The sequence below is a fragment of the Gymnoscopelus microlampas genome (assembly GCF_963454915.1).
Source record: "Gymnoscopelus microlampas genome assembly, chromosome: 2".
In the NCBI taxonomy this organism is placed as follows: Eukaryota; Metazoa; Chordata; class Actinopteri; order Myctophiformes; family Myctophidae; genus Gymnoscopelus; species Gymnoscopelus microlampas.
Window position 1 is genome coordinate 26,751,061 of NC_139939.1, and position 16,020 is coordinate 26,767,080.

Here is a 16,020-nt window from a genome sequence, read left to right on the forward strand (position 1 = left end):
CACATGAACATAAACACACACACACACACACACACACACACACACACACACACACACACACACACACACACACACACACACACACACACACACACACACACACACACACACACACACACACACACACACACACACACACACACACACACACACACACACCTCTACCCAAATGCTTTTGAAAACACAGGCCAATTAAGGCCCCATACAAAAACATAATATACGTTATGATGGTCTGCCATTTGCAAATAATTTCATCTCACATCTTTATTAAGCACAAAGAAGAAACTGTACTGTGCATTAGCTAAATTGTCCTAATTAAAAATACATGATTAATATTATTATGAAAAAGGGATTGAATTTCTGGACATTGTTTGCTCCATTGTCGGTATGTCTGTTGTAATAATAGTACTACAATGTCAGTTACTAATACTGAATTGCTCTACCTTATTCACCACATTTGACCAGAAAAACAATGCAATGTCAAAGTATAGGAGCATTTATTAAAATGGGAAAAGCTAATCCTTTCTAATGTCTTGAGTGTGATATTTACATACTTTCTGTTTAAGGGAAAATAGCTTTGGTACTATTCATACTGAGTATTATGTATCATACAAATGATACAAATGCATCCCTTATAAATAGACATTAAACGTAATAAAAATACAATGCAAAAACTCCTGATTTCAAACAAAACCCTAACTTAAATACTCAGAGGAATGTAAACATTGCATGTGTTGTAAATTGTTGCTTTCCCTTGTTAAGCCCAATTTATGCTACGTTGCACAACGATGTTACGTAACGAAAATAGCAGATGCACAAGATCACAATGTGTTACGGCTGCAACACATTGTGAGCTTGTACATCAGCTATTTTCGGCGTGCTACACCGTCGTACGACAAAGTATAAATTGGGATTTATGCTCTCACATGGCTTGTGTCTGAAGTGGAACATGAAACTCAATGCAGTAAATATTCTTTGAGCAAGGGTACCGGCTAGATTCAAGAGTCCTCCAATAACAACCATGACTCCATCTTCATCTTATGTCCTCTACCAACCAGAGTCAAAAACCTTTTTGCACATGTTGGAATTCTCTTGATGAAGTGGGAATTCCGAACCTAGCACAAGCTGCTTCCTGTCTTTGTGTGATGCAATAGTCTTCCCTGATGGCAGGCTCTCGTACTTTGATAGGGATTCACTGAAAATGGAAAAGAACAGAAATTTCCACTTTATGTAATCTGATTTGTTATGAAACGGAAATATGATAAACCTTCAAATACACCATTAGTAGCCAAACGGTGTGCTATGAGGCACACTTGTGTGATATGAGACAAGTCCATGTGTGACTTTGGGATTGTATGGCAACTACACATTATTATTGCAATATACTTCACACAACTATACAAAAGGTTATGAATTATTTGTTTAAATTGACTATGCTAGTGCTTTGTGCAAACTCATTCCCCAATACAGGGTAAAATTCTATACCCTAAATCAATATGTTTGACGTTTTATTTGGCTTTAGTAAATACAAATAAATGTGAGTACGCGTGATTACGTGTTATAGAGGTAGTTTTATAAAGGTGTCCCTTGAGATTTTGACATGCCCTTTGGTGTGCCTTGGCCACAAAATGTTTGAAAACCACCACACCACCACCAGACACGCACCATTCAAAATTGTTCATTTGAGCTACATTTCACATTTAAATTGAAACATGTTATATGTTTAGCTGATGCTCTTTAGCTGTAGTGGTTTACGAGTACATAAAAAAACCACAACATGAATCACCTTCAATTACTATGATCGAATAAGTAAACTATTGAGTCACACACGGTCCGTCCCATTGTGCTTATTAAATGTCATGGAGAGTCAGAAGAGGGATGAAGTGACAACAAAGTAACTTTTTTCTAATTGACTGCAGCAACAGACGGGATCTGCAATGAAGTGCTTATACCTGAAGGGGAAGGTAGTCTTGTCCATCTGCATGCACACCAGGAAGGGATAGTTGGAGAACTGGACGGTAGTGATGAAGTCCAGTGATGCTTCTGTTTCAAAGCTCACCTCCATACCCATTCTGACAAAGTCCATGTCTACTGTCACATTGCCAGTGACAACGAGAGCACCCCTGTGGCCAAAACAAAAGGAGAATGCGTTCAACAGGCAACTTGTTGTATTTTCACATTTATGACATCAGGTGAAAGTCTTCTGACAAATAAACAGTCCAGGTAACGTGAAAACAATTTCCAGTGTCAATTTTCATTTCAAATCAAAGGCCTTCAACATCCAACCTCTGTAATGTATGTTGGCCCACGGAGACATGCCTTGGCAGAGATGCCACTGTGGTTTGTTCTGCTCCTATAGATAGCCAGCCACTCTATTATCAGAGTGGACGAGGTACAACTATGTTGATCCATTCACCTGCCTCTGCCATTCCCCTGCACACATCAACTCACCCTGAAGAACTCTTCAAGGTGTCATTATTAATAATATGAAGAACATTGTTCCAAGTCTAATTTATACATTTTCACTATTGCATTCAACCCTGTTTGTCCCTTTAGGAAATATCCATGGGTGTCCTCTGTTATCTTATTTTTTTTTTGCACACGCAGCACTGATATGGATGTGCTACTCTTTGCGAATGCCCCCATTTTTAGCAAAAGGGTCAAAAATGTATTTTCAGTAGTTAGATCACAGTCCTAAGGCACAGACAAAACACAATGTATTTGAATACAGAATATAATATATATATGCATTGGGTTACACCATTCAATGCTATTTCATCATCAGAGGCAGCGAGACATCTGAGTGAGACACTATGCTAGATTGACATGTGCCTTGTTCAACAGCTACTGTTGGTATTGACAGTAGTGTTCTAAAATAGACGACCAGAGGGCGGGTGACAAACTGATGTCATACCCACACATAAGCAATTATGAGACAGTCGTGAATAGTCACAGACACAATTCGGGCACGTGTCCAAGGTATCAGTGGAAGAAATGAATCAGACCACCCTTATAGACCATCTAAAGTTCGCATAAATCCAACATCAACGTGAATCTATTTACAGTACAGTGACATAGCCAGGGACTTTTGAAAGGTCCCTTTGAATTACAAAGGTTGCCTTCAGTCTTTTTTTTTTACTATCACAATGGCCTTTGCCCTATATTTATCCCGATCAGCTTAAACATAAAAGATAGTACACAAGCGAAAAGGTACATTGTCTAAGATAATATCTTATCTCACTTCACCCAAAAGGAACTGTTACTGTTACAGTGACTTGCACAGAAACCAGCAGAAATTTGCTATAGTATACCCATGACACTGTGTCAGCTGTAGGGCTGGGCAACTTCAAATCTATATCACGATTATTTAAAACTTTTGCCTCGATTACAATTAATGAATTAAGATTAAATTGTGAAAATAGTAGATCTACAAGCTCGCTATATGACACATTGTGAGCTTGTAAATCGGCAATGTTCACAATTTTTGTACGCCGCTATTGAACAACATCTTGATTATTCAGTTATAAGTCTGGTTCTAAACATCGGTTTCTATATATTTTTGGTTAGTTGCCCAGCCCTAGTAGGCTGTATTATTGGAAGATTCTGTCCCAGTATCATTCTAGCCATCTGGACAGTACCTGTTGTTGACGCTGGTCTTTGACTCCCTGTACCACAGACTGATCTCCATGCCTCCAGAGATGTCAATAGCTAAGCCTCCCTGGAATTCTGCACTGGCCTTCAGACCAGACTGGAGCTGAATGACCTAGAGAGGGACAGGGGGAGGAGGGCACAGTGATGGTGAATAGGAATAAAAACAATAAACATGATACCATCTAATCACAATTTCTATGACAAATACCACTTCACTACTTACTCCATACTACATTACAGAAAATATGTTACATATGTTACTAAATATTAAAACAAAAAAAAACATTTAAATTATTTCAGAAATAGCAATGACAAGAGCTTACCTCGGAATGATCAGTCAGCAAAATGAGACCCTTCACAACATTCATGGGATCCCCGGACATGGAGAAAATTTTAGACATGAGGTCGCTGTATCCCTTGAAGAACGTCACAGGTCTCAGCTGGACACCGAACAGCATAGCAGACATTCCAGCAAAAGACTCCAGGTCTTTCTCTCCCTCATCAGGTGTGGCAGCAATCAGGGTCTCGAGGCCTTGGGCCTCAATCGCAACCTGAATACCATTAGATTGTAATGATTAAAGGCATTCTTTATGTAGATCAGTGTTTCCCAAACATAAAGACTCGATCCATTTTAGGCCACACACCCGTTTTGGGGGGTTTTCTTTTTACCTTAACTACAAAATGTATCCCCCCACAATTTCTTTTTCAATAATGTTTGAAAACTGACAAAACAAAAATTTTGAAATTAGCACATCTACAAACTCACAATACATCACGATGCATCTAGTTGTGAGCTTGTAGATTGGTTATTTTCACTATTTTTTAAATGGGGCTTAAGTCATTAACTCATGATGATTTTTTGTAAGTTCGGTTTCTGGGAAGATTTGCATCTCAAGCTGAAAATGTTTGGGATCCCTTGCTACTGTACATACTAAGCAGGTGCTTGACTCGGGTGTGGGTGCTTGACTCTCAACTGTACACGTCATGGAAAATCATGACATAACAGCAACATGGCAATGATGGCATACAGGAATATGTTTTACAAAATGTAAGTAGTTTCAAATAACTGGCATGGTTGCTTCACCTGTAGACCATGCAGCATGGCTCCATGAGTAGCACTGTACATATTCATGTTGCTTCTCCTCAGGATCCCAGATCCAGAGTACAGGATGTCCAAACTGTATGTGGATGTGACATCAGCAGTACCTGCAGAGAGTTGAGTTTTTTAATAATTGGTGTGGTGTTTATGTGGTGTGTAATGCAGAGCATGCATGTAATTGTTGTCAACCTGTTGTCATGTAATGGCTAAAAAGTCCAATGGTACTAAGGAATTACAGTACATCAGCCCTCACAAGTTTTTGTGCGTGTGAAATCCATATTTAATCTGTAAATGTAGTGATATGCAGCTTATAACCACTTAAAACCTATATACTGTACTTCAGTTGACTGGGGTCACCTAGGGGTCTGTCTATACATGCCCCCCCCCACACCAAATCTCTTTAAGAAAATAGCAGATGTACAAGCTTGTAACGCGTTGCGTTGTAGATCTGCTATTTTTGCCGAACGATCGCTGATTATCTCTAAATGTTCTCATATTATGACATGCCCAGGATAGGGATTGAAAATTCAAACGTGAGATAGCATTAATAATATGAGGATTGGGTGGTTTATATGTAAACATTATAATAAAAAGATGCCACTCACGAGCCATGAAGCCTGAGTATGCGGAGGAGGATCCCACTTTTGCAAAACGGTTATAGTTATGGGAATTCATGTCTTTCATAGCCTGTCGTACCACTTTGCTGAAAAATAAACAGAATAAAAACATGTTTTTATATCGTTTGTGCAGCTTATTCCATTGTGAAACATGGGCCATTTCAACATATCTCAGTTCAATGTTCATTGGATATTCTAGATCAAAGTACACACCTGGCATGCATGTTGAAGCGGAGGATATCCTGGATCTTGGAGAGCATGTATTTGTTCATTTCATGGGGCAGGTTTCCGATGGACAGAAGCAGATTTTTTACTTCTGTGTATGAAGGGTTGCTGCCAAGGATGACGTCAGCAGCAGCGGCTCTCACGTTCTTCTCATAGATCCGACGATTCTGGTGGTAAACCCTGTTCACCGTTTGTTTGACCTAGGATTCAGGTAGAATAAAACAATTCTTCATATTATATCCACAATTCCAGTGCAACACTAATATTATGGGCTGAATTATACTTCATTGCACAACCATGTCGCTCAGCAAATATATAACAGATTTTCAAATGTGATTAGCAGTTATTTTTTGCAGAGAAACGTTGTCGTATGATGAAGTATAAATTCAGTTGAACACATTGAATAACATTTCATGCTATGTATCTTGTATCTTACCTCATCTGTAATGAGACTGAAATCATATCTCTGTAAGGAAGTAAGGGCAATGGTGCTGAGGGCCCCAACCTCAGATTCAGCATATTTGGTCAAGATTGGAATGGCCTCAGGGAGCATCGTGTTCTTCAAAGCCAGTAGGTACATCTGGATCTCGGACTCTTTCTGTGTGCTGTCAGGACCTTCCAAAAGCATCTTCTTAACCTCGACCACCGTCTGACAGGTAAACATAGATCCGTCGGTTAGATTAGTTTTTGAAAATGACTATTCTATTCAGTGTATGAGTATGGCATGGTACAAAGACTTCCTTGGGTAAAATCATGTTTTCCATCCAGATGCAAGTTATAGACATTGCATAATAACATATATAAAGTCAGTGAAGTTAATCATCGCACCGGTAAATCGCATCCTCCTTTGTCGCAGAGCTTGAGGACCAGGGCCCCCATAATGATCACCACAGACTCTCTGATGTCATTGATGCCGATCTTTCCCATCTTTTCCTTAGAAATGTCCTGGAAAGGAAGAAACATTTGTTAATTACAGTTGATTACAATTATATTGCCTTTGTTGCTGTTAAACGTTAACCAATGGTCACATAGGGTTGCTCACCAGTAAAGTCTTAAGTAACTTCTCATTGGGATGTGATGCAAAGCCGCAGGCATATAGGAACCTCTCCTGCAGAACCAAACTTTTGGTGTCTGTGAAGTTGAGGAACTCAACCATGGCATCCAAAGATGCAGAGGTCTGGGACGAAGTGACAGCATCCACTACCTGAGGTCTGAAAACCAGAAGCAAACAACTCAAATAAGGAGTGGCCAATCATAAAATGAATCACGTAGGGCATTGGTTCTCAAAGTGGGGTCCGGGGACCCCCATGGGTCCTTGAGGGGATTCCAGGGGTCCCCAGCCAAATTAGTTAATATAACACTTTAACCTATATACATGATCTATTTGAAAGTAGCCGATCTACAAGCTCATTTTTAATTTGGAATATTTGTGAAATATTTTAACACCACAAATCAAATATTATATCAACAAACGATACGATACGAGTCTGGCAGAAGTGAGTGAAGGGAGGCAATGACAGGTAAATAGCAGGATGGAGGCAGGGTCTGCTTACAGGGTTGTCTTGCTGGCACTCTTCAGCACTTTGAGGATCTCATCCTTGGAAGCCTTCCTAATGCTCTGGATCAGTGCCAGGAAGCTGCGGGGTGCTGTGGCCTTAGACAAACTGGCCGGCTCAAATTGTTTCTGATCAGCCTGCCAATGTTCAAAGAGCTAGCAGAGGACACAGAGCAGGGAAGCGGGGCATCACAGCAAAGACATTCAATAATTGCTATAACGGTATGGATGTATTTTCAGTGGATAATCTCTGCGTGAGGAAAGCCAATGACATTTTTCAACTTATGATCAGTATGTCTGTTGAAGTTAAATTATTAATATTATTGATTTTTATTTATTTATCAATAGGAGTTGGAGACATTAACAATTAAAAGCAATCAAACAAAAAACTAAGTTAATGAAACTGAAACACCACTCACTGATGGACAGCCTTTGCACTTGGATTTGACTTTCTCGGCAATGATCCCAACGGCTGCCAGCTTGGAATCAAGTGATGTGACAACCTCAGGGACATCGTTCCCAGCAGCCTCCACTGGCCCCTCCTCTGTTCCAACTAGTGTGAAGGCTTGTCTAGGTAACGAGAAAGTGTAATTCATAAATGCAAATGGCTTACATGGCTGCAAACGTGATTTCCCATGGTGGGACAATAAAGCGAAACCTTGCAGTAGATACTGTAAGTTTGATTCCTAAATGCTGTATTTTATTGCACCACAGATTTCATTGTGTCAGTGTTAAAGGGTAATGCACTTCAGCATTACTATTTAACACTGTACAACACCAGTTCAAGCCTTGAACCTACCTGGACACAACTTTAACTCCTGCAGATCTCCGAGCATTGACAGCCAGTATGTGTGTCTCCTTAGCCACAGCTGACCGGATGAAACCGTCCTCTAGTGTAAACACTGTAACAGAGCTGGACTTTTTGCTTACGCCCAAGACCTGAAGGAGAACAAATTCAGGCATTACAATATTGTTTGTGGTTCCTTCTGACAGAACAGTGGGACTGCTGCATTCAGTTTAAAGGAGTAGTTCACCCCAAAAAAAGTTACTTATTTTTTTATCAATTACACCCATGAAGCCTTGAATTCATGTTGATTTTTTTGTTTTTGCTGCATTTCTAAGCCAAAAATGTGATGACCGGCAGAGTCTCCATTGAGTCTTCGCCGGTCATTAAATTATTGGCTTAGGCTTATCTCCATGAATTCAAGGCTTCATGGAGTGTGTAATTGATAGAAAATAAGTCCTTTTTTGGGTGAACTACTCCTTTAAGGAAGCACACAGTAGAGCCTGGCCGGTGCTAAATTGTAGGGTCCAATGCCGATTCCGATTTTTTTGTCCTAGAATACAGATAATCGCATCGCTTGACTGATATTTTGTCAAAGTCAAAGTCTCAATAACTTTTTGATAGATAATAAATAAACACATAAAATTACGACAAGCTGAAAGTGGTTAAGAATCAGGGCACATCAGCAGCATAATTGCCGGGGCAGATGTCGTCACAAAAGTAAAATAATGGCCAATATGTCGGCCAGACTCCAGAGTTCATATTTCAGCCAGTACTGGATGTGGTAGCTGACTAACCTGACTGTGGGTGGAGAAACCAGCCTCTGGGGTCCTGCATGTGTCCAGAATCTTGGTTCTTGTCACTTGGCCTTCTGCTAGCTTGTACTGGACTGTACACCTCCCAGACACATCGTTCTGTTCCAAGATATAAACTATTAGTTACAGTGCATATCTTCAAATAAAACATGAATAAACATATTTAAAAAGCCACTTACCTCTATAACCTTTCCAGTATTGAGTTGAACTTGCAACAAGCTGGCAATCCCTCTTTTTAGGTTCTTGATGACTGCAGGCTCTGCTCGATAGGAGTAGAATGCTCTCACCTAATGCAACGGCATAGAGAAAGAAACGTCTTCATTGAACTCCGACTTATACTGTGTTTCCATTACGATAACATCATTTTTCATGTTCATGAATTCAGTACATTACAGAACCCCCTGATGGTACATTCTTATTTCACCACATTTTGCCTCTATGTATCTGGGGACCCCCAGGGGTCCTTGGGAAAGTTCAAGGGGCTCCCCTGCAAAATGAGTTACAGTAATATAACATAAAAAAGCTGTTTAACCATGTTAACCCTAATTTATACTTCAGGTATTTGAAAATCTACAAAGAAAGAAATAAATGATTGACCCAATGCTACACTGGTCTCTTGCAAATACAAATAACGAATTGATGATTATGAATGATTCACATTGATAATGGGTTGTTGACCCATTAGAATATATCAAACCCTTACTTTTTAAACAATAGGATATAGCGGTTTTATACAGACAGGTGATCTGGCACGGTTCAGTTACTGTATATGTCATGGGCACAAGATGCAGTATGTGATGTAAACATGAGATCCTGATCTTGTGACCACAAGAACATCCTCATCAAGTGGGCACAATTTAGAGATCTATGGGTAAATATTTTTTACACTCTAAGTAACACTCAGGATTTTAAAGTATTACTGGTAATGTTACTGCTCTACTGCTTGTTGATAGTAGTGTATAGTGATGGCTGAGAGGAACAATAACATTTGACAACAAAGGCTGTAAGGTGGAAACAGTTCAAAGAAACGCAACAGTTTTCCCTCTGCTCCACTGTAGGCTATTGATTCACATTAACTCTGAACTTCTTCACTTTGCATTATATACTACACAGATCTGTCTGGTATAAAACCTGATAGCATAATCACAAAAAATATATAATCCTATCGTTTGTCATCTGGAATATTGAAAATGTTATAATAATGTCAAGATTATAATGAGGTCTAGATCACATCTGAAACTGTTACTTTTTTGTTTTGTTGAGAACCAATTCCCTTTAGATACATACAGTATAGTATTATGTTTGCCACCAGGGGCCTCTAAGGGTTTTGCAATGTGTACTGATAACGAAACATCTGAAAATGACAAAACATGTCAACAGAAATATGGATTTGGAGAAAAGGACTCTTAAAGAGTCTGAAAATGTCAAGTGTATTATACAAAGTATGCCAAATGTGTTTACAAGTTTAAACTTTGTTTCACTTCAGTGTTGTTGTTTTTTGAACTACTTTTTCGTTTTTCATTTTCTCCCCAATATAGACACTGCCAATTCCCCCCACGTGTACTGCAGTCCCTGTCACTGCCAAGCCCTACTGTTGGCCTGTGGAAGGAGTAGACAACCACAGCCCTCCTCTGTTGCACATGGAGTCAGCAGCCAGTACTTTTCACCTGACAGTGAGGAGTTTCCCTGAGAGAAGCGCCAAGGTGCCAAGGTTCACACTATCTCCCCTCCCTGTTGAACAGGTGACCCAAACAACCAGTAGGAGTCACTAATGCAGTGGCAAGGATGCAGTCCCCTACCTACCGGCTGACTGCCATCCCAGGGCTCTGTGGGCTATCCCAGGACACTTTTTCACTTCAGTGTTACATTATGGTAGATGTCCTTTAGCTTTGCAGATTGAATTTTGAGTATCTCCAACAAAAAAATAAGAAAGTAAGTATATGGGCTTACCTTTCCATTTCTCAGGTGCACCATAAAAGGCTTCATCAGAGCTTCTAGTCTGGTGTTCCCCATGAGGCTTTCTGTCGTGGAGCCATGGAAGATGTTCTTTTCCTCTGATTGATGGGCTAAATTATCAATCCTCACATTAGAGATCTGTTGTTGAGAGAGAGGAGGCAGGTCAAATGATGAATATGTAGTGTTTTTACCTATCCATTCTCTCATGGTAAGTGGGTTAAGTGCATAAGTGGAGAATGACGATCGTTGCAGAACATTTACACTTTTAGAAATGTGCTACGTAATAACTGCTGACATACCGCCACTTGAATGAGCTGGTCATCCTGGCTTTCCGGATCTCTCCAAACTAGGTTAACATCCACATCACTTGAAACCCTATAGCCAGAACTCCCCCCTTTTGACCCCGTGGCCCTGTCTACCCGGACCTCAGTTGTATAGCTGAATTTGTACAGCTGGTCATTTTTCAACCTGGGTCCAACACCAGCACCTGAAGCAACAGACACAAAGACAAAACATTAAAGATCACAGAATACACAGATGTGTGGAAAGGTTAGCCAGTCCAAGTGACTCAATATATGTTATCTATATGTTTTTACAATTCACAGAAAGCTACATTCAAAACAGCGCACAACTTTTCTATATACATATATAAATACTGCACAATGAAGCCTGAAAATAAAGTTATGAAAACCAGTCTATTTTCCCAGTAAGAAAAGTTTTTATTTTATTTCATTAAAAAAGAACCTTCCTCTACATGGTTTTGAATTAATAATAATCAGTTGAAAGTGAACATTTGTTTGAAAGTACTCAGAGATTTACAGTCATTTGCTGTGTTACATCATTGTATGCAGTACCATGTTAGCCTCATACTCTTTAGAATGCTGTCTGGGCCTCACTTCAAAAACACAGTTAATTCTTCATAGGGAGAATTTAACGTAACAGTTGGTTTTACTTTCTTTTAGTGTCCTGTTGATGTCTCATATGAATCGTGGCAAGTTTACTAGGCCACAATCAACAGGTCATTTTACAAGGTGTGTTTCAGCCAAGACCAGATTAAAATCTTGTTTCCGCTGTGTGTAGTATGTTAGCTGTGATATTAGGACACAGGCAAAGACTGACTGACGTGTCCATTTTTGATTGCATCACCAGCCACTGAGAGATGTAGCCACTGTATTAAACAAATACAAACTGTGCAGCATTCGTAATCAAGTCACACTGTCAAAGCAAACAACCGCTTTTAAACAGAATACATTTTATTCCATTCATTCTCTCTAAGATTTGTGTTCATGAGATACTCTTTTCATCCAATAAACAAGAGAGATTAACTTGTGATGTCATCAAACATCAGTTTCTGAAGCTATACTGAGAATGAATGGGGAGTCTTATGTGGTACTATAACATCACCCCAGGTGATTTCCTCTATGGATATTGGATACGTTTTCTTTTTCAATACTGCTTTTCACAGTATTGTATACACATGCAGCTGCATCAATGTAAACTAAATGTTCTATGACTCCAGTCCACATAACGTTTACTGGAGTCTTGGTTCTCTGTTTTTTATAGCTTTCAGTGCTGCAAGTAGTCGCAAAGACTGTGAAGTCTGTGACTTGTGAAGCAATAATAAAATACAATGTATTATAATTTGGTATCGCAATGTAAAAATTCAAACAACCAGTTGTGATAGCAGCATGTCAAATTAATTGACATGTTGCTACTTTTCTACAATATGAATGCATTGTGTATCTGTATACTGTTACAGATATGACACTATGGTAGGCCTATGTCTTGAAGGTTAATGTAATGAATACTTCATCATTCTAAGCTGGAACATTGTCTAACAACAACAACCCCATCAATGTTTCAGAGCATCTACAAATGAAAACACTCACCTTGAACAGAATCCCAGCAGGAGGATGCTATAAGACAAAACAAAACAAGGGATAACATTGTATGCTGTCTTTGTCTCACTCAAACTGGTGAGAGTCAGTCAGTCAGTCAGTCAGAAGGAAGGAAAAGGCCAGGCACGTTGAAGATACTCCAATGATGTTTTATCTGAGGGGAGGGCAGACTCCAAACTCCACGCTCAAGTACTAAGTACGAGATAAACAGCAAATCATTAACTTACAGAGATGGCCATCTACTCTACTACAATTGAGAGGTGTAACATGATGCGCTATGAGGCTAGGGACAGTGGTGTAAAGTAACTAAGTACATGTAGGCTACTCAAGTACTTTTTTACTTTTCAGTACTTTTATTCTACGCCACTACATCTCAGAGGCAAATATTGTACTTTTACTCCACTACAATTATTTGAAAACTTGAGTTACTAGTTACTTTGTAGATTTTGATTATTGATTATTGATTATTGATTATTATTATTATTATTATTATTACAAAACATTTAACCACTTCAGCCCTTCAGCCATTTGAAAATAGCAGATCTACCAGCTCACAATCCAGCTCAACGCATTTTGCTTGTAGATCTGCTATTTTCAAAATATTTGTATGGATTTGGAAACTTGAAATGGGACATTCTGCATAATGAGTACTTTTACTTTTGGTACTTTAAGTACATTTGGATTTCAATACTTTTGTACTTTTACTCAAGTACATTTTGAACTCTGGACCATCTTTACTTGTAACAGGGTATTTCTACATCGCAGTTTTGATACTTTTACAGTAAAGTAAAGTAAAACATGTTTTTATGTTTTTTCCCCACCACTGGCTAGGGGGCAGTCATGTCTGCGGTACTGCAACTTGATGGACTAATCAACTTATAGGATTATCTCAATGATTGATTTATCAAAATGACAATGAGAATTGGCACGAAACTTCTTGAAATCTTTACCTAGCAATAGCCTGTTTCATTTAAACAAAGGGAATCGCTATTCGCTAAGGTTTGTTATTCCCGTGCAATATAGGCTAATCTGAATGGACATTGATTTGATAATCTATTTTTATAAGTTACCTTATTTAGGTAGAGAGTCGTCGCCATCTAGAAACCTTTCACCTAATTTCTTGAGACTCGGGGACGAATAAACAGAAGCTACATTGTCGCTCTCATTTGGTAGAAGGAAAGGGGGCTGATCGGTAAGGAGCTGAAGGCATCGAATTACAGTGTAATAGAGGTCTGAAACCTCCACTAGGTCTCCACAATAAATAAATAACCATTGACGTTGCAGGACTGTCTAATCAGCCTACAAACTGTGCTGAATGCTGATTCCCCCCCCAAATAACCAGCTGGTTACTTCATACTGACACAATACACTAGAAATTGATCATGATGATGAAACATGAGGGTCAGACAATCATGGGGCGGTAACCTCATCAGCAGAACACACATCTTTTACTTCATGTCATTCCTTGTGTCACAGTCTTTGATCCAGCTTTATCTCTCAAAGGCCTAGGCTTGTATGTAAATAAATACAGAGTTGGTTTTAGAAATGATGTCCTTAATGTGGTCAGATATCCGCACTTTACAAAATGTCACAATGATTGGATGGCACAATACTGTCATTGTATGTCTTATCATTTGTAATCACACTGAATCTTCAGTACGTGTACTGCCCTACAAAGCCAAAGTGCAGTAACTAATTATTTTTCATTTTATTTTTTGTCACATTGACTTATTTATTTGTCTCAAAGGTCAAGCCTTTATCTGGCCAATTGAAACATTTTAAATCCTTTTTTTAATCAGTTTGATTATTTGCATATCTGCACTTTGGCTTTGTATGGCTTGGTATTGTAACATTCTGTGAGGTCCTGTAGGCCTATCATCAAGAGCTCAAAGGAATGATCTCTCTTTGGAAGAGCTAACATATACAGGTATACAGATAAATAAACACAGCCATAACCAGCACAACAATTATAAACTAAATTATAATTTGGTCCATATGTGACACATTAGTGGCAAGTAAAACCCACTTCCTCTTAGAATTTGAAGACCAAGCTATTTCCTGCAAATAGCAAGCTGACTACAATGACCTCAACCATGACCTGAAAGGGAGTGGAACAGAGTTTCTTCCCCTTTTCTTAGAAGCTGTGATTATGCGACATGTACCTTAAATGACTTTCTTTTTAATCTTTATTGCTGCTGCAAAAATAACCTGATTGTGCCATGTTTTTCTGTTTGTCACCAATAACATGAACAATATTTGACAAATGTCAGTGGCTGTTAGACTAGATCTAGCTGTGAGTAAACAGCATATCAACAAGATATAATTAAGGATACAGCCAAACACACTGCACACAGCACACCATAATCTTCACTGATTATTGTCTAGTAAAGACTACTAAAAGTAAAGTTAATGCACAACTGCTAAATTAGAATGGCATTTTAAGTGTAATTACACAATTCATTTAAAATATAAGAAAAAAATCTTAATTTCCCTATCACTGCCAAGCATCCTTATTGATGACAATAAACATTTTGCTGTTGTGCCCTTATTTCATGTTGAACATCCATGAAACCTATTTGGCATCCACTTACAGTGCCTTGCCAAAGTATTCACCCCCCTTCATGTTTTCCACATCTTGTTATGTTACAGCCTTATTCAAAAATTGATTCAATGATTTTTTTTTGCTCAGAATTCTACACACAATGTCGCATAATGACAAAATGAAAACAGGTTTTTAGAAATGTTTGCAAATGTGTTAAAAATACAAAATTACAAAATCACATGTGCATAAGTATTATTTTGGGGCAGTTTCTCCCATTCTTCTTTTCAGATATTTCCAAGCTGCATTAGGTTGCTTCGGGGCACAGCCATTTTCAGATTTCACCAGAGATGTTCAATGGAGTTCAAGTCAGGGCTCCAGGTGGGCCACTCAAGGACATTCACAGACTTGTCCTGAAGCCACTCCTTTGTTATCTTGTTGTGTGCTTTAGGCTCCTTGACCTGTTGGAAGATGGATCTCTGCCTCAGTCTGTACAGGATGCACCTCAGCTCAACTTTGAGTGTCATAGCAAAGAGTGTGAATTACGCAAAAAAAAAATTATATATATTTTGTCATTATGGGGTATAGTGTGGAGTTTTGAGTACAAACATGATTTGTTTTTGGAATAAGGCTGTAACATCACAAAATGTGGAAAAGGTGAAGGGGGTGAATCATTTTGTAAGGCACATATCAACAATGCCCGATAACTGCTGATATACTATATAAAACTATCTTAAGAATGAGTTCTGAGAGTAGTAATTACTTTGTTTACCTTACTGTACTAAGGTAAGCAAAGTCCTCAACCAACACAATGCATTTAGAAGATACTCTATGCAATGTGTTCTGTACAATTAGTTCTGTGCCATTTACAAATTCAGTAA

The 16,020-nt window shown here is 38.8% G+C and overlaps 1 protein-coding gene across 1 annotated transcript; it reads right to left on the bottom strand.

Moving 5' to 3' along the window:
- Positions 1-240: 240 nt before the first annotated feature.
- Positions 241-15,666, bottom strand: mttp (microsomal triglyceride transfer protein; the record flags this gene model as incomplete). Its single annotated transcript, XM_084070634.1, has 20 exons — positions 241-1,195; positions 1,953-2,123; positions 3,639-3,763; positions 3,975-4,202; positions 4,736-4,857; positions 5,356-5,453; positions 5,581-5,792; positions 6,029-6,241; positions 6,421-6,537; positions 6,635-6,803; positions 7,146-7,303; positions 7,567-7,717; positions 7,947-8,086; positions 8,729-8,845; positions 8,926-9,033; positions 10,697-10,840; positions 11,002-11,189; positions 12,592-12,618; positions 14,934-14,944; positions 15,485-15,666. The coding sequence occupies 20 exons, from the start codon at positions 15,664-15,666 to the stop codon at positions 1,048-1,050; spliced, it is 2,829 nt and encodes a 942-aa protein (XP_083926760.1). The 3' UTR covers positions 241-1,047.
- Positions 15,667-16,020: the final 354 nt, after the last annotated feature.